General features: G+C 40.2%; 1 protein-coding gene across 3 annotated transcripts in view; it reads left to right on the top strand.

The window, feature by feature from the left end:
• Nucleotides 1-18466, top strand: part of cep55l (centrosomal protein 55 like) — a 118421-nt gene extending 99955 nt beyond the window's left edge. For all 3 annotated transcript variants that reach the window (XM_072479071.1, XM_072479070.1, XM_072479072.1), the window contains 2 exons: nt 7346-7471; nt 15906-18466. In XM_072479071.1, coding sequence (XP_072335172.1) covers nt 7346-7471; nt 15906-16094 — 315 coding nt within the window. In that variant the 3' untranslated portion in view covers nt 16095-18466. The remainder of the gene's footprint in view (nt 1-7345; nt 7472-15905) is intronic.
• The last annotated feature ends 437 nt before the right edge of the window (nt 18467-18903 follow it).

The following is an 18903-nucleotide window of genomic DNA, read 5'->3' as shown; positions in this document are numbered from 1 at the left end:
AATGATGAGACATTGAGAAGGGTAGAGGAACAGCAGGGACAGTTGCATGTTCCCAGTTCCCTGAAGGTAGCATTACAGGTAGATAAGGTGGTTAAGAAGGTATGTGGGATACTTTATTTTATTCGCAACGGCTTAGAATACAAGCAGGAAAGCTTTGTCAGAACTGTATAAATTGCTATTTAGACCATAGCTCGAGTAGTGTACACAGTTCTAGTCACTGCATTATAATAGAATGTGATCACACTAGAGGATGTTGCCAGGAAGGAAGACTTTTCATTACGTAGAAAGATTGGATGGGCTGGGGCTTTGTTCTTTTCTTTAGAATGGAGAGGGCTGAGGGGAGAGTTAATTAAAGTATATAAAATGCAAGGGCCTGGATTGAAAGGCTAGAGAGAATTTATTTCACATAGCAGAGAAACCAATAACTGGGAGCATAGGTATAAATTAATTGGTAGAAGGATTAGAGGAGAGTTATGGGGAAAATGTTTCCACAGTACATGGTAGAGATCTGTAAGTTACTGCTTGGATGGATGTTAAAGGCAGCAACCTTTGGTGCATTTCAGAAAGACTTGGATATGTACTTGGAAGTACCATAACCTACAGGGCCACAGATTAATAACTAGAAAGTGAGTTTAGACTGAATAACTTTTATTTTCCAACTCTCAGACAAGATGGAATGAATAACCAGTTGAAGCAAAATAATTGTGTTTTTAAGGGAAACTTGAGCAAGCTTATTTTATTGTGTACCTCTGCTCGCGTTATTGGTTCTGCGACATGGGCCAAAATGATCAGAGAAGGTAGCCATATTCAGTAGGGTTACAGCCAGCTGTTGTGCTGTGTAAACCATTTCAGAGCAATCTTGTAATCAGACCTTTAGAAAATGATTAAACTAAATACTCTCAATGTGTCACATGGTAATGACTGAAGCATTAACGCAGCATGATAATCAATCAAAGAAACCAGCTGAATGTAAACCAAAAGTAGTTCAACAACCATTCCAAATTGTAGAACAGAAAGTCATTGTGACTAGATCAGTGTTTAAATAATTGTAGCGCTAATGTTACTATTTAAATTGTTTAATAAGCACATTTTGTGACATTTAAAAAACATTTTTTTTAGAGTATCCAATTATTTTTTCTCCAATTAAGGGGCAATTTAGCATGGCTAATCCACCTACCCTGCACATCTTTGGGTTGTGGGGTTGAAACCCACGCAGACATGGGGAGAATGTGCAAACTCCACACGGAGAGTGACCCAGGGCCGGGATTCGAACCCAGGTCCTCAGCGCCGCAATCCCAGTGCTAACCACTGCGCCACATGCCGCCCTCATTTTCTGACATATTGATTATGTTTATTGAACAGTAAATTTGCTTTACTTTGTGTAACATTTTTATATACACATAGTATCGAGACTATGCTATTTTAAATATGTAATAATAGTGGTGGTTGTTGAATTCAAATTAACACGTGCAAGGTTCTTTAAGATAGCCAGTATGCACTGCTTTTCTTAGACAGTCAAAAGATGCTCTTGTATAAAAGCAGGCATATACAGATATAGTGGTGATACTATATTAGCAATCCAGAGATATGGACTATGCTCTAGTAACTGGAGTTCAAATCCCCCCACAGGATTTAAATTAAATGTCAAAATAAAATCTCATTGTTAATGACAAAGAAACAACTGGATTTTTGTAAAAACCTACCTGGGTATGTAATGTTCTTCATGGGAGTCCTGCCACATCCAGTAAAGAAATGGCAGTCGACAATTAAGTAGTTAACAGGAAGATGAGACTCCTAAACATCCCATCCTTTATGATGCCAGAGTTCAGTACCTTAAAAGACAAAGCTGGTCAACATTTTCAGCCATCGTCAACCAGAAGTGCCAAGTGGATTATGAATCTCTGATTCCCCGAAGGTCCCACCATCAGAGGATGCCATTTTAGTCAATTTTTCACTCCACGTTATGTCAGGAAACAGCTCAAGACAGTGGATACAGTAAGTTAAGTAAGTAAAGTCGCCATAGTCCCAGATGACCACAGGCTACTTTGAGAAGGTGAGGTCTTCATGAGTGACCTCAGACGATATGGGGATTGAACCTACGCTGTTGGCCTCATTCTGCAGTCTAGTCAACTGAACTAAACTGGATACAACAAAGACAATGAGCCCTGACACCATCCCAATTGTAGTACCGAAGACTTGTGCTCCAGAACGTGCCACGCCTTTAGTCATGCTGTTCTAGTACAGCTATAACATTGCCATCTCCTTGACTGTGGATCATTACTCAGGTATGCCATGTCCCCAAAGAGCAGGATGAATCCAATCTAGCCAATTCCCACCCCATCAGTCTAGTCTCGATCATCAGCAAAGTGATGGGAGGTGTCGTCAACTATGCTATCAAGCAGCCACCCATGCTCAGTTTGGTTCCATTAGAACCATTCATTCCAGACCTAATTATAGCTTTAATCATAGAATTTACAGCGTGGAAGGAGGCCATTTGGCCCATCGAGTCTGCACCAGCCCCCAGAAAGAGCACCCCACCTAAGCACATGCCTCCACCCCATCCCAGTAACCCCACCCATCCTTTTTGGACACTAAGAGCAATTTATCATGGCCAATCCACCTAACCTGCACATTTTTGGACTGTGGGAGGAAACCGTAACACCCGGATGAAACCAACGCAGACACTGGGAGAACGTACAGCCTCTGCACAGACAGTGACCCTGGAGCTGTGACGCAACTGTGCTAACCACTGTGTTACTGTGTTGTCCTTCCAAATGTGGACTAAATGCTTTGGTCCAAATGTGGACTAAAGAGTTGAATTCAAGGGTTGAAGTGAAATTGGCTGCCCTTGATATCAAGGCGCATTTGACAAGGCGTGGCTTCAAGGAGCCCTAGATACATTGAAATCAACGGGTTTTGAGGGTAAACACTCAAAGGAAGGTGGTCATTGAAAGCTAGTCATCTTGGTCGCAGGACATTGCTGCAGGAGCTTCTTTGGGTCCAACCACCATCAGTTGCTTGTGACCTTGCGTCATAAGGTTGTAAGTGGGGATGTTAACTGAAGTTTGCCAGTAGTCCGTACCATTAGCAACACCTCATAGTATAGGATTTCATGCCTGCATGCAACAAGACTTGGACAACATTCATGTTTGAGCTGATGTATAGTTCTAATGTTACTTGCCACCAAGTTTGGCATTGACCAACAAAAGACAAGCTAAGAGGTTGACTGACATTTCCATTGCCGAATCCCCCACCACCGACATCCTGGAAATTACCATTTGACCAGAAACCTAACTGTCACATAAATACTGTGGCTACAAGTGCAGCTCAGAGATTGGGGATTTTGCAATGGGTAACTCCCCAAAGCCTGTCCACCATCTACAAGGTATAGGTCAGAGTGTGATGAAATAGCCCCTCCAGCTCCAGCAAATCTCTAAGCTCAACGCCATCCAGGACAAATCAGCCCTCTTGATTGGAATCACTGATGCACAGTTGCAGCAGTTTGTAAAATGTGCAAGGTGCACTAGAGCAACTCATCAAGGCTCCGTTGACAACATCTCCCAAATCCATGACCTCTGCCGTCCAGTAGAACACCACCAGTGCAAGTTCCTCTCCAAATCACACACCATTCTGACTTGGAACTACATTCCTGCTCTTTCACTGTCCCTGGATTTAAGTAGAGGTGGTGGTGTTGTGGTATTGTCAGTGGGCTAGTAATCCAGACACCCAGGGTAATCTCTGGGGACCCGAGTTCAAATCCTACCACAGCAGATGATGGAATTAAATTAAATATAAGAAAAATATTCTGGTATTAAAGTATTGATGATTGTCATAATCCATCTGGTTCACTAATGTCCTTTGGTAAGGAAATTGCCATCTTTACATGGTCTGGCCTACATCTGACTCCGGACCGACAGCAATGTGGTTGATTCTGAAATAGCCTAGCAAGCCACTCAGTGATCGGCAATTACAGATGAGCAATAAATGCTGGCCTTGCCAGTGATGCCAACATCCCATGAAAGAATAAAAATTAAAAAAATTAAAATCCTGGAGCACCCTGCAGGTTTACCAATGCCAGATGTATTGCAGTGGTTCAAGAAGGTGCTTACCACACCTTCTCGAGGGCAATTAAGGATGGGGCTTAACTGCTGGCATTGCCAGTTATCTTCATATTTGAAAAACAAATGATCCACATTTTAATTTATTTTTCTTAAACATGCTTTTCATCAAACATGCTGAACCACAAAACTCATAACTTTACAAATGGCTTTAGAAAAAGCCAGCACAGTCCCACTAAGCTGGCAAATCAAATAAAAAAGTGCAATTAGAAAATAGACCGAATTAAAGAATTCTGATTAATAGTGTCTGAATTGTGCATAATTTTTTTATGTTTCATGACAAATACATTGAAGCAATAATTAAAACAAATAGAATACTGGACAGTACAAAGCAAATTAGTATAGAACTAGTATGCTGGAAATTTATCATAAAAACAAAAGCTGGAGATGCACAACATGTCAAGCAGTATCTGTGGAAATATGTCTTTGGGCTAATATTTCAGACCAGTGACCTCTTTGGCAGAACAGTTGAGAATTGAATTGCATTGCTTGGACAATACAAAACAAAACAGATTTTAGCCTGTGTAAGCTTCGATATATCCTATTTTGGTGCCCTCACGTGGTGGATGGTGTAGAAGTTTTGGAAAAAGGTTAAAGGGCCAGATGAATGATATCCAGGGCAAAATTCTTCCAAGCCCTCCACCAACCTGTTTGATGGTGAGAGAATGCGGCGGGAGGCCCATAATCGGTTTCAAACCGGCGTGAATTTACAGCGGATCTTTTGCTGGTGCCTGCTATGACGAGTTGGAAAACCAGCCAGAAGACAATGCGAACCTCATTTGCATCCATTAATGCCCGAGGAGGCCTTGAGTTCAGGATGTAAGCCGCCTACCGACCCTGGACCACAGCAGTGGGTCGGGGGAGCAACTGTAGGTGGGTCTTCCAGTTTAGATGACCTGGAAGAGGTCCACCTTCCAGTCTGAATGCTCCTGGAGATCTGTCTTCATTTTCAGGCGGTCCAGCTTATTTTTTGAATAGTGGGTGAGTGTGAGGTGATTCATTTTGGAAGGAATAACAGGGAGACAGAGTACTGGGCTAATGGTAAGATTCTTGGCAGTGTGGATGAGCAGAGAGATCTCGGTGTCCATGTACATAGATCCCTGAAAGTTGCCACTCAGGTTGAGAGGGTTGTTAAGAAGGCGTACAGTGTGTTAGCTTTTATTGGTAGAGGGATTGAGTTTCGGAGCCATGAGGTCATGTTGCAGCTGTACAAAACTCTGGTGCGGCCGCATTTGGAGTATTGCATGCAATTCTGGTCGCCGCATTATAGGAAGGATGTGGAAGCATTGGAAAGGGTGCAGAGGAGATTTACCAGAATGTTGCCTGGTATGGAGGGAAGATCTTATGAGGAAAGGCTGAGGGACTTGAGGCTGTTTTCGTTAGAGAGAAGAAGGTTAAAAGGTGACTTAATTGAGGCATACAAAATGATCAGAGGATCAGATAGGGTGGACAGTGAGAGCCTTTTTCCTCGGATGGTGATGTCTAGCACGAGGGGACATAGCTTTAAATTGAGGGGAGATAGATATAGGACAGATGTCAGAGGTAGGTTCTTTACTCAGAGAGTAGTAAGGGCGTGGAATGCCCTGCCTGCAACAGTAGTGGACTCACCAACACTAAGGGCATTCAAATGGTCATTGGATAGACATATGGACGATAAGGGAATAGTGTAGATGGGCTTTGGAGTGGTTTCACAGGTCGGCGCAACATCGAGGGCTGAAGGGCCTGTACTGCGCTGTTATGTTCTATGTTGGAAGCCTTTTCAATGTGACACCTGAACGCAATGGCGGACAACAGACCGTACAGGCCCAAGCAGCCACTGAATACGGTGTGAAACACCCAGGTGTATAATTAATGAGGCTAGGGCTGAAAGATTTGGAGTATTTTTCAGCCAACCTCTGCAGTGGGAATTGCTCCACATTCCCATCCTTGCTACAGCACTTTGACTCCATGTGGGAGAATTCTACTAGTCGAAAGCATTGCAATTACCCAAACGGAGAAGAAATTGGGTTTGCATAATGGAGAGAAACACAGGCTTCTGAGGAATTCAATAAAGGGTGTTTGCAAACACAGTTTGGAGGTTAAACCTGTCTGTTTATACCCTGAGCTCAAAAACTGCTGAATTCTGTATTAGGAGTTGATACTTGGCACCCTGCTTCTACTATCTGTGTTGCTATTCCTGACGTCCAAATAAAGCTTTGTTCATTTAATACCAGTTCAAATGCAGGATTGAGCATCACTTTTTGAGTTCTTGACTGCTCTGTGGAGTGTTTCTTGGCTGTAGCAACCATCAGGATCAAATTAACAGTTGCTATTGTTGCAGTTGTCTTGTGCTGTGCTCTTGTATCCTCTAGTTATTCCCAAAACCAAAACATATTCCCAAATCTTCATGATTATTCCACGGCTAATATTTTTTTTAGATGACATGCCGAAGTGTACATTGTTGGTTAAGTAATTTCTCGAAGGCGTTTCTCACATTTTTACATGCCTTGAGCATGGCGTCGACCTGGTCACTGCTGATGTGGAAGAAAGTTGTGACTCGAGAGTGGTTGGGCACGCCTTACAAAAACCTTTCCAAAATAGATCAGGAGGCTGATGTAAATCCAAGAGCATTGTTTGAAAGCATTTATAAGGGAATTAGTTTAAAGGATGTCCACTGACCAGTTTGTCGATTTGACCCTTTTGCAAACTGGTTCAAAACTGCTGTTATTTGAACTGACCTCACTATCTGGCTGTAGCTGCATGTTTTGAAAATAACCCAACCTTATTCATAAACTTATTGGTCGATCTATTCCAGCATGAGGGATTCAAATTGTCATCTGAAATAATATGGGCTTGTAGAAGCAGGTCTCGTTCCAGGTTTACTTGTGATGGTTGATGTTAATATTTAATGTGAGCGAGAATATTCACAGAAGCTGGTATCATTCCCCTCTTCCATGAATGAAATTTGTTGGTCTCTGTTCTATTGCATCTGGGTCTGCAGCACCAAACTAAAGCCACACAGGTCACTGCAATGATTATTATAGACGGTCTTTACCTTGATCGGCTGTGCCTATTTTAGGCTTTTTAAAATAGCTTTTTTCTTCATCCTTGGACGACTTTAATTATCTGCTTTTTGGCAAGATATAACGGAAGAAAGCATGCGTAAACTCTGCTGCTTTATTGCGTATTAACTTCATTGTGAAGTTACTGATTTACTTTTATGCAACCACATTTTGAATCTTTAATAGATGCAGAACCTCACTTTAGATTTTGAAAGTGAGAAACACGATCGTCAAAAGCTGCAACATCAGTTACAGAAAGTCTTGAAAGAGTTGAATCAGGCACGAGAGCAGATCACAAGACTGGAGAATACGGTAAGGAATGAGTTAATTTATTTGAATAATTTCTATTGAATAGGTTATGTATTAGATTTTCATATATTGGGTGCACATCTGGTAGGCAGTGAGAGAAACGTCAAGAGACATGCACCAGATGTTACCTAAGTAGGGACATAAAGAATTGGTAGATAATCAAAGACCACAGTTCATCTACTTTGTGTTCTACATCCTGATACGTCGAAGTTCTGCAGTTTTGAATTATTGTGGAATCAATTTGTCTTACTTTTAATGTGATTAATCATTTTTTGAGAGTACTATTCATTCACCAAATTTTCCACCAGGCTTTTAGGTGCTATTTTAACAAGGATTTGCAAAGTAATTGTGGTAAAATATTAATTTGCTGTCATTTATTAATCCTGACAGGACTTTTTGCATAATTAATTGTACAACTGAGGTATATTTTTGATCTTGACATTTTAAACTGTATAGAAGACATGATGTGTTTGCAATGAATGTTGTCTTGAACTTTGGGCCCTTTAAGAGTGGATTTTAGGAATCTGTTAGAAACTCATGGACAACCTTGTTCAGCACCTGCCAAGCTATATATGGGATTTATTCAGTAGCTAAAATTAAGACTGATTTTAGGTTTATGTGCAGCGTTTTCTTCAGGTGTAAACACATGACTTCTCCCCAACTCTTCATGAACCTGTTAGCCATTATGCTACGAACAACCTGACTTTCTGCATCCGGTTAATGTAATCACTACAATTATATTTTTTCAACCTTTCTCATTTTGGGTCCAGCGCAGTTTGTGGTTTTCACATGGCAACTGCTTCAGGTTTATGTTACTTGGGAAAGTTGGCTAAATTTCTATCCAGCTTTGAAGAATACCAGGAAAGAGAGTATTTATTCATTATAACCACTTGGAATTTGAATCTTCTGATTCTCTTTTCTCTTTAGCTGTTCCATTGGAATATATGATTTTCTATTATGTTTCTTAACAGCATTTGCTCCAATTTTCCCTGCTGAGTTGGTGGGTCAACTGAAAAATATTTTGTAAGTTTGGAGCTGCTTTGTAGAGTACACTAAACAATATTTAGCTTCTACAATTTGACTTGTAAATTTTTCTCTCAAAATCACTGAAGTAAATTGTTACGGGCGAGGTGTTTCAGAACTCCAAAATGTATCATGGAGTTCAACCAACCTCTCCCTTTAATGGATTGTTGCTTTTGAAGCACACGGCTTGTTCCCGAGGTGGGATATTACAATTATGCACACGTGGTTTTCTTTTCAAATAAACATTGGATCCTTTAACACTCCTTACTTTAAAGATAACCCCAAAAATAATACAACACTAAATAATCCCTGAAAATGTTCCTGCAAACATCCAAAAGACTTCCCCTTTAACAACAGACATGAGGTTGCATTCAATATACTTATAGTCTTTGGATTTGCAGACATCAACAGACCAGTTCTGTGTTTTCTTCTTGCAGCTCACTGGAAACACACAGACACACCCAAGCTGCTCTCTCAAACTGGCTTTCTCCTTTCATGCAGCTCTCAGCAAACCAGCCAGGCACTTTTCAGCTGCTCTCAGCAAAACCAGCCAGGCACTTTTCAGCTGCTCTCAGCAAAACACACAGGCACACCCAAGCTGCTCTCTCAAACTGAAACAAAAAGCCGAAGTGAGCTCAGCTCCCCCCAACCTCTGACATCACTTCAGTAAGATGATCAGCTCCATTACTTAAAGGTACATTGCTTAAACATACATTTTTATCTCACTGAGCTAAATCGCTGGCTTTTAAAGCAGGCCAAGGCAGGCCAGCAGCACGGTTCGATTCCCGTACCAGCCTCCCCGAACAGACGCCGGAATGTGGCGACTAGGGGCTTTTCACAGTAACTTCATTGAAGCCTACTCGTGACAAGCGATTTTCATTTCATTTCATTTCTTAAAGGTACTCTCACATGACACCGCCCCCCCCCCCAAGAAAAAAAATAAACCATCAACTTCAAAATGGTTTCTTTGTAACCCTGCACCATAAATTAAGAAATGCACACAGTAAAAATACTTTTTCATTTAAAAAAAAACAACACACACAAACAAGCATAATAATATAGTCCATTTTTCCTGTTTTTCTTCCTCCAACTGAAAACCATCTCGATTGACAGTCTCTTTGAACAAGAAAGTCTCTGCACGATCCATCCATTCCTCTACTCCTCGGCATTTCTCTTTAGAATCAGATACTTTAGTTCAATCTGACCACAGAGCCCCTTGCAATTCTCCAATACAGGAACATTGGTTACCACAGCTTTTAGGCAGTTAAATGCCTGTTGCTGTCCATTGACATTTTTGACGTTTCTTTAGCAAGTCCATCAGTGGAGCAATCACGCTACAAAACCTTTGCACAAATGTTCGATCAAATCCACTCATGCTAAGAAATCGCATTATTTCCCTTCGTCTTGAGGGTATCGGAAACTGCAAGGAACGTGATTCGGGCTTTTCCAAATTCACTTTCGGCTAGGTTCATCACCAAACCCGCCTCCTGAAGTCGATCGAAGAACTCTATACGAGGTTTTAAAGGTTCTTTCCATGTCTGGAAGTTGGAAATAAAAGCAGATTGTCCCACTTTCTCATTGCAATCCTTCAAACGTGGGATAGGATAAGAGTCCGTTCGTGTAACTGCATTTACCTTTTGATAGTCCACACACAACCGTTGGGTACTGTCTAGTTTAGGTACCATCACTATGGGTGAGCTCCATTGGCTGCAACCCACTTCAATTATGCCATTTTTAAGCGTACTCTCAATATCTCTGTTAACCTGTGCCAATTTTAAAGGGTTAAGTCTATATGGATGTTGTTTGATAGGAACAGCATTTTCCACATCTACATCATGTATAGCCATTTGAGTACTTCCCAATTTATCTCTACAAACTTGCCCATGTGATATCAATAACTCTTTTCCTCTGGAAGGTAACTTAACAATTCATCCCAATTTTTAAGAACATCCTCATTTTCCAATTTTCACAGTCATCTGGATTCAGTTCGTCACTTTGAGTTAGAATCATTAAAACCTCCTTTTTCTCTCCTTCCCTTTCAACGTACCTATTAAGCATATTCACATGACACTCGGTGAGTCTTCCTTCTATCTGTTGTTTTCCCCACATAATTCACCTCACTTAATTTCCTTTCAATCTGATACGGTCCACAAAACCTAGCTTTTAAAGGCTCTCCTACCACTGGTAACAACACTAAAACTTTATCCCCACTGGCAAAACTACGAACTTTGGATTTCTTGTCCGCTACCCGTTTCATCACATTTTGTGCAACTTTCAAATGTTGTCTAGCCAATTCACCTGCTCTATTTAATCGTTCCCTAAAATTTGACATGTAATCCAATCGTGTAATTTCCGATTTCTCACCCACCAATTTTTCCTTAATCAATTTAAGTGGTCCTCTTACCTCCATAACCAAAACTTAGTTCAAAAGGACTAAATTTGGTAGACTCATTCGGTTCATCCCTAATTGCAAACTATACGAATGGAATTCCTTTATCCCAATCCTCTGGATAATCTTGACAATACGCCCTCAACATTGTCTTTGATGTCTGATGCCACCTCTCTAACGCTCCCTGCGATTCTGGATGGTACGCAGTTGATTTAAATTGTTTTATTCCTAAGCTATCCATAATTCTTTGAATAACTTTGAAGTAAAATTCGATCCTTGATCCGATTGAATTTCTGTGCATAGTCCATATCTAGTAAAGAATTTAAGTAACTCCTCCACAATCTTTTTAGCTGTAATATTACGTACTGGAATGGCCTCTGGAAACCGAGTAGACACATCCATTAAAGTCAAAAGATATTGATTCCCACTTTTTGTTTTAGGAAGCGGTCCTACACAATCAATTTGGACCCTCGTAAAAGGTTCCTCAAATGCTGGAATGGATATTAAGGGCGCTGGTTTTATCACTGCTTGAGGTTTCCCTATCACTTGACATGATTGACAAAATTTAACTACATCTTTATGTCGTCCAGGCCAATAAAAATCTTTCTGGATTTTAGCTTGAGTTTTCCTTATTCCCAAATGACCTCCCACTGGTACCTCATGTGCAACTCACAACACCTCCTTTCTATACCCTACCGGCAATACTACTTGATGAACTTCTGCCCACTTTTCATCCACCTGCAAAACTCCATTTTCTCATCAAGGCATCACTTTTACGGTAATAACACTCTGGTATACTCTCAAATTCCTCTTCCGTATATGCTTTCTGATATATCCGTTTTATTTCTACATCTTTCTGTTGTAACTCCGTCAATTTTCCTGAACTAAAATATCCGCCTCATCCTCCACCTATTCTTGTTCTTTTTCAACCATCTGATCAAAAATCGTTTCTGATAATTGCACTTCAACTTCATCTTCACTCTTTGATTTCTCCTCTTGTCTTAACCTGTGACTTTGCGACCTTGTTACTACACAATCCGGAAAAATCCCAGGATATTCGTCCTTCAACCCTTCAGTTGTCTGATTTTCCACTGGCTTATCAACTACAGTAGGCATCACTCCCACCTGCGATCCAGCTATACCATTGCCCAAGATAAACTATCTTGTCCAGGAATACAGTTTATCTATTACTCCTACTACCACTTTACCATTCTTCACTGGACTTTCCAACCTTACCTTATATAATGGAACACTACTCCTCTCACCCTGAATTCCACACATCACCACCTTTTCTGGCAACATTCTTCCCAACCAAATAATTCCTTATCTCTTACCATTAAAGATTGACTAGCCCCTGTATCTCTTAAAATTGTGACTTCTTTACCTGCTCCTCCTGATACACATGAGCAAACTTTACCCACACAAGTAAATTCTTTAAAGACATCTGGCACCTTCTTAACAATCACTTCTTGAGCAGGCTGTACAATCATTTGCACCTCCTTTGCTTCCCTTGGGCTTCCCTTTACCACTTTCACAAATCCCACTGTCTTATCCTGTTTTACCACATCAGCCTTACCAACACTGTGACTTTACATGGCCTAGTTTATTACAGTGAAAACATTTGAAACTTTTCATTTCTTTTCCACCCTCCTGGATTTCTTTTTTAATCTGAGGTACACTCTCTTTATTGTCACCCATCAGATCACCTTTACCTTTACCACTTGAGTATTTCTCTTGTCCCCAGTTTCTATCCTTCACCGGCTGAAACATGTCGGAAACCAATCTTTGATTTCTGAACTAATTCATAATCATCTACCATTTCTGCTGCTAATCTCGCAGTTTTAACCCTCTGTTCTTCCACATGAGTTCTCACTACAACAGGAATTGAATTTTTTAACTCCTCCACAAGTATAATTTCTCTAGAGCTTCATACGTTTGGTCTATTTTCAAAGCCCTTATCCACCTATCAAAATTACTGTTTGAGCCTTTCAAACTCCATGTATGTTTGACCAAATTCTTTCCTTAAATTTCTAAACCTTTGTCTGTCAGCTTCAGGCACTAGCTCATATGCACTTAAGATGGATTTCTTCACCTCATACATTCCAGCAACCTCCTCCAGCAAACACTTCACTAGCCCTACCTACCAGCTTTGTTTGAATCAGTAATACCCACATGTTCTGTGGCCATTGCATTTGTTTAGCTACCTTCTCAAATATAATGAAAAAGGCTTCTACCTCCTTCTCGTCAAACCTTGGCAACGCTTGGAAATATTTAAATAGATCCCCACCACGTCTTCGACTATGACGCTCTGTCTCATTATCCTCATCCATCTCCTCCAACTGTACGTGTCCCTCTGCATCTGTCAATTTTAACTGATTTTCATGTTTCAGAGCCATTTTCCGAAGTTCAAACTCTCCCTTTTTCCCTTTCCTCTCTATCTCTTTCATTGTTTCTTTCTTCTCTCCTTTTCTTTTTCCTCTCTGTCTCTATCTCTTTCTTTTTTTTTCATTGCATATTCAAGCCGCTTTAATTCTTTTTCATGTTCAAATTGCTTAATCTGCAACTGGAGCTTTGCCATATCTAATGAGTCAGAATGTATCACAGGCAAACGTAAATGCGCAGATACCGCGTTAAGTACCTCATCTTTTCTTATTTTGCTAGGCAGTGTTAACTGCAATGCTTTTGCCAAACCTAACAGTCTGTTTTTAGCCTATGTCCGTAAGGTATCACGTGTCACCGTGTCCACCCCCAAAAACTTCTGAGCCTCCGAAAGAGCCATTGTACACAACACTCTCCCCACTTAAACTAAAATTCCACACCGGAAAAGCAACAATCCTTCTTTAAGTTCACAAAAGCCAATCCAATAGATAGACTTTTATCCCGGACGAGCACCCAATTGTTATGGGCGAGGTGTTTTCAGAACCCCAGAATGTATCATGGAGTTCAACCAACCTCTCCTTTTAATGGATTGCTGCTTTTGAAGCACACGGCTTGTTCCCCAGGTGTGATATCACAATTATGGACACGTGGTTTTTAAACACAAAACAATGTTTATTCCATGAACTCAACTTGACCTTTTAAATAAACATTGGATCCCTTAACACTCCTTACTTCAAAGATAACCCCAAAAATAATGCAACACTAAATAATCCCTGAAAATGTTCCTTCAAACATCCAAAAGACTTCCCCTTTAACAACAGATATGAGGTTACATTCAATATACTTATAGTCTTTGGATTTGCAGACATCAACGGACTAGTTCTGTGTTTTCTTCTTGCAGCTCACCAAGCTGCTCTCTCAAACTGGCTTTCTCCTTTCATGCAGCTCTCCGCAAACCAGCCAGGCACTTTTCAGCTGCTCTCAGCAAAACCAGCCAGGCACTTTTCAGTTGCTCTCAGCAAAACACACAGACACACCCAAGCTGCTCTAACTGAAACCAAAAGCAGAAGTGAGCTCAGCTCCCCCCAACCTCAGACATCACTTCAGTAAGATGATCAGCTCCATTCCTTAAAGGTACATTGCTTAAACATCCATTTCTTAAAGGTACTCTCACATGACAAAATTGAATAAAAAATTGTTCTTTCATGGAATTTGGGAATCGCCAGTAAGGACAGCATTTGTTGCCCAAACCTTGCAAAGCATCGCTTGCTAAATCATTTCGGAGGGCATGAGTCTGGAGCCACATGCAGACCAGGTGAGGATTGTACATTTCCCTCTCTAAAGGACATTGGTGAACGAGATGAGTTTTATGACGATTGCTCATGGTCATCATTCCTGGAATTAACTTTTGTAGCCATCTGGGATGGCCACTTTCAGCATATAAAATGGACACTCGCAGAGCATACAGGGAAAAATGGACAATGCAAAGTAACAAGCAGGCACAGAGCCTGAATGTGTATTTAAAAGACAGACTGCAGATGGAATCGAAACTCTTGGCCGATTTGCACATTGATGGCCCATCTCCGATGAACAAAGACTAGTGCTCAGGTAGCCGATTCCGTCCCAGACATTCCGGCGCCACTACCCCAGCAAGAAGAAACAAACAAAGCAAGGAAAACGGCCACTTAGGACACGCCCAGCCATCAAGGCACCCGCCCCTTTATTGGCTCAGGTCGATGGCAGTGATCGAGAAGCGGCCCAATTAATTGAGGCCAAGGTTAAGGCTCGCCTAAAAGTGTGCGACGCCACCCCCCCCCCCCCCCCCCCCCCCCCCCCCCGAGTATAAGAAGGAACCCCCGCCATATGTTCAGCCTCTTGGATTCGGCTCTCAACTGGAGAGACCCTCCCACCCGCACCACCAGAAGCAAGTAAGTTCAAGTTCATCGCTCGCTACCATACGGATGACCATAGCTATACTCCTGCTACTTTTACGAACCCAACCGCCTCAGATCCGAACAACGGCCACTGTTCCTCTGACCTAAGTGGGCACTCGACGTTAAGTATAGGTGTTAGTGATAGACATAGTTTAGCCTGCAGTGTTATTGTGCATGAGCAAATCATACTGTGTGTAAATAAAGTAGCATTGACTTTGAACTAACTAACTGGTGTATTGGCTCTTTGATCGGTATTCGGTTGAACCTTGTGGCGGTATCAAGAGATGCCTGACGACTCTGAAAGCATATTCATAATTAAGATTAAGAAAGGCGACCTTATTAATCACCATATTTATAGCCACTGAAAGAGAGCAAACACTTTCAATTCCAGATTTTGTTTTATTAATTTATTCAGTTTAAATTCTACAAGTGTTTTTTGGTGAGATTTGAACTGATGCCCCCAAAGCATTATCGTGGGTTTCAGAATTACTAGTCCAGTGACATTACCTCTACGGCACCATCGTCCCATGAATGCACTAAAAATGCTGAATTGTGGTTTTTGATTTTTTTAATTTCAATTAATTTAATCCAGATTGTACATTCTTTCAATGTGAGACTAACTGTAAACTTGTTAAATACTTGGCTTCTGCAGAAATGCTATTTATACACATTTGAAAAATTGATTTTTTAAAAATACACATTTTTGTTTCAGCAAATACAAGACATCCGCCTCTCACAGCCAGTGTTGTACAGAAATGGTGACGATGAAGACAGGTTGCCTTTGCCAAAATCCAATAATCATCTTGACGAAAGCTTCTTGGAATGTCCTAAATGCAAAGCTCAGTATCCCACTAGCCAGCACCGTGATCTGTTGGACCATGTTGACTATTGCAATTACTAAACTCCATGTTTTTTTTCCTCGCTTGTTCTGCTCACACATTTGTACTCTGAACGCTTTGGCTTTGGGAAAAAAACTTTGGGACATCATAAGAATTATAATTAAGAAGACTGAGCAGCTCTGATCACTTGGACTCAACTGATTTTTCTAGTTTAAGTACATTTGGGAAGGGTTAACTTAATTTTCACCATTTCTTGAGGCAGCATTGATAACCTCAAAACTTTGCAGGATTTGTCTCAACTCACTGTATTGATCAAGTGGGAACTGTCTGAAGTATATCATGCTTAAAAAATAATTTCTATCTTTAAAAAAAGAAAGTCAGAACATTTAAGACTATGGAATTTAATTCCCCCATCTAAACTCCATTAACACACTCCACTTATGACATTTTGTTTTAGGCCATGTTGGGTAGTCCACTAATGATGTTGGTTAAAATTTCTGCCCTTTCAATCATTATAGACTTGAAATGTATTCACAAAGTTGTGTAATTAAAGCAAGGCGGTAGGGTGAAGTAACATTGGGGCAGCAGGTGTAGCATTATGCCCAGAATAAAGATTTGCTGAATGATTAGCACTACAGAATTCCTTGAATATGTTTTTCAACAGAATAGAGACATTCCGACTTTCCTTTTTTTCCACCTTCCCCATCCTCAAGGAATTTTGCCATTTTATTTGCACTTGAAAGAGTTAATATTTCTTGTATTCCGTAAAGTCTAGTCTGTTGTACTTATTTTCATATTTAGGCATATAATATGGAATATATTTTACCTTTTTAAATAGTGTATTGTAACCTGAAGCTGCAGTACAGTACTTCCTGTACCTTCATAAACCTGTTGTAACTTAGACAATTGTTGATATACCTCACAAAACAAACAATGATGCCTTCTGCGCCATCATGATTCTCCATGTTAAAGCTATCTGAGGAGCTACAAAAGCATGCTTAGATTGCATTGTAGCTAGTTCTGAGGCCTGGTGTACAATATTTCTATAGCTGTTTGCTGTTTTGTTCAACCAATGCTATTTGGAAGCCTTTTTACTTTATAAAATAAATCCCCCCCCAAAAATCTCTTTTACACTTAATACGCACCCATTTGCAGTGGATAATCATCTTATACAAGTACAAAGTTTGGCACTGACGCATAGGCATATAGAGGCTCCAGAGCAACAAGAATCAACTGGTTGAAATCTAATTAATATTGGCTCACAACTAAGAAGATTACACAGTGCAGCTCCGTTTCGAATGTTTTGCAGGTCGCACTGATGGAAGACTTACTACAGTAGCTTCCTCTCCTCCTCCTCCTCCTCTTTCCCCCCCCCCCCCCCCTCCAAAGAACAGCAAGATATTGAGATCAAAAATACTACTTTTGAAAATATTTTAAGTTCAGAACAATTTATTTAAGACTTTATCTTTCGGATTTTAAGGTGTTCAAGTTTAGTTTAAGATTCAAGCATTCAGCCTTTTGGGGTAAAGGGCTCACTGACCAATTCTGGAAAGGTAATGGTTCAGGTTTCTCTTTCCATATTCATTCTTTACCTGGTTCTTTCTATTCAGTGACACACTCCCCTTATTCTATGGATACATCAGAATTTGAATCTGTTCTACTTCGTTTGCACTGTCCATTAAGCCTGAAATAGGCAATATGTAGAATGGCTTAAAATTTTGCCTGTATCTAAATCTATTGCAGGGCCAGAGTAGGAACTTTCAATTCCCTTGAAAGTTTATCATTTTATAAAATTTAAAATGGTGCATATAATTAAGCATTTTTAGCGCCACCCATTGTAGCTCATAGGATCGGATGCCAATCCATTTCTAAACTTGAGGAATTCTTGAGCCAGTGTCTGAAAACATTTTCCAATTTCTTCCTTGCACAGTAGAATCAGGAAAATTCATGGTGTCTGGAACCTCACTGAAAACATTGCTAGGCCAAGCATCTCTTGGGGAAGGCATTGCATATGTGAATGATGATTTCTAGTACATATTCCGCCGCACTTCATTCCTTCCCCCAATCAAATTTTCAGCTACCTCCCAAATATCCCCCTCAAAAGCACCTATATGTGAATGTGGCGCTAATAAGTTAGTTTGAATTCCTGGTTAAAGGTTGAATACTGATATTCGAACACAAACCAGTAAATCCCAGAAATACAATATGTTTACAACACTTAAGTTATTTTAGGTGAAATCAGAGCAGGTTATATAAAGTTTTATTTCCCATTTTTTAGCTATTTGTCTATTTTTATAACTATGTACTTGGAGTGATGGAAATCACAGACAATTTCTGTGTTTTTGCTTATGGGAATCCTTTTATTTTAAAAACAAAACACTGCCAGTCCATTTATATGTAACTTTTAATAAATGTCAAATGATTTAATGAGAAAGTTTGCCTAATTTTATTTCCTCATTCCAATGTAGATGTTAAACATGTTGTTGATTTCCAGGCAGTCTAAAAGACTGATATGTTTTATGAATCTACTGTTTCTAGCCATTTTATCCAAGACTTGGCTACAAATAAATATGTGTTAAACAAGCCCAAGTTATTTACTACCTGCTGTTTGGCAGATTTCTAGTATCATTACTGATGTAGCAAATGATAACTGCAGTCTAGCTGCTGATCTTGCTACCCTAAAATATACCTCACAAAAAGGGTGATAAAATTAACTTTCTTGATGGGCAAGCCAAATGTTTTAATCTGATCCTGTTTATTGCAGCCAGAGGGAAATTTGGAAAGAACTTAGCACTTCATTGATGTTCCTTTGTGTCTGAACAGCAGAAAATTTGCTGCGAGCTAGAAGTCCTACAAAGTTTGCATATAAAC

This window comes from Scyliorhinus torazame, chromosome 16 (assembly GCF_047496885.1).
Source record: "Scyliorhinus torazame isolate Kashiwa2021f chromosome 16, sScyTor2.1, whole genome shotgun sequence".
Taxonomy (NCBI): Eukaryota; Metazoa; Chordata; class Chondrichthyes; order Carcharhiniformes; family Scyliorhinidae; genus Scyliorhinus; species Scyliorhinus torazame.
Note: the sequence above shows the minus strand (reverse complement) of the source record. Positions and strands in the feature narration are given on the sequence as shown.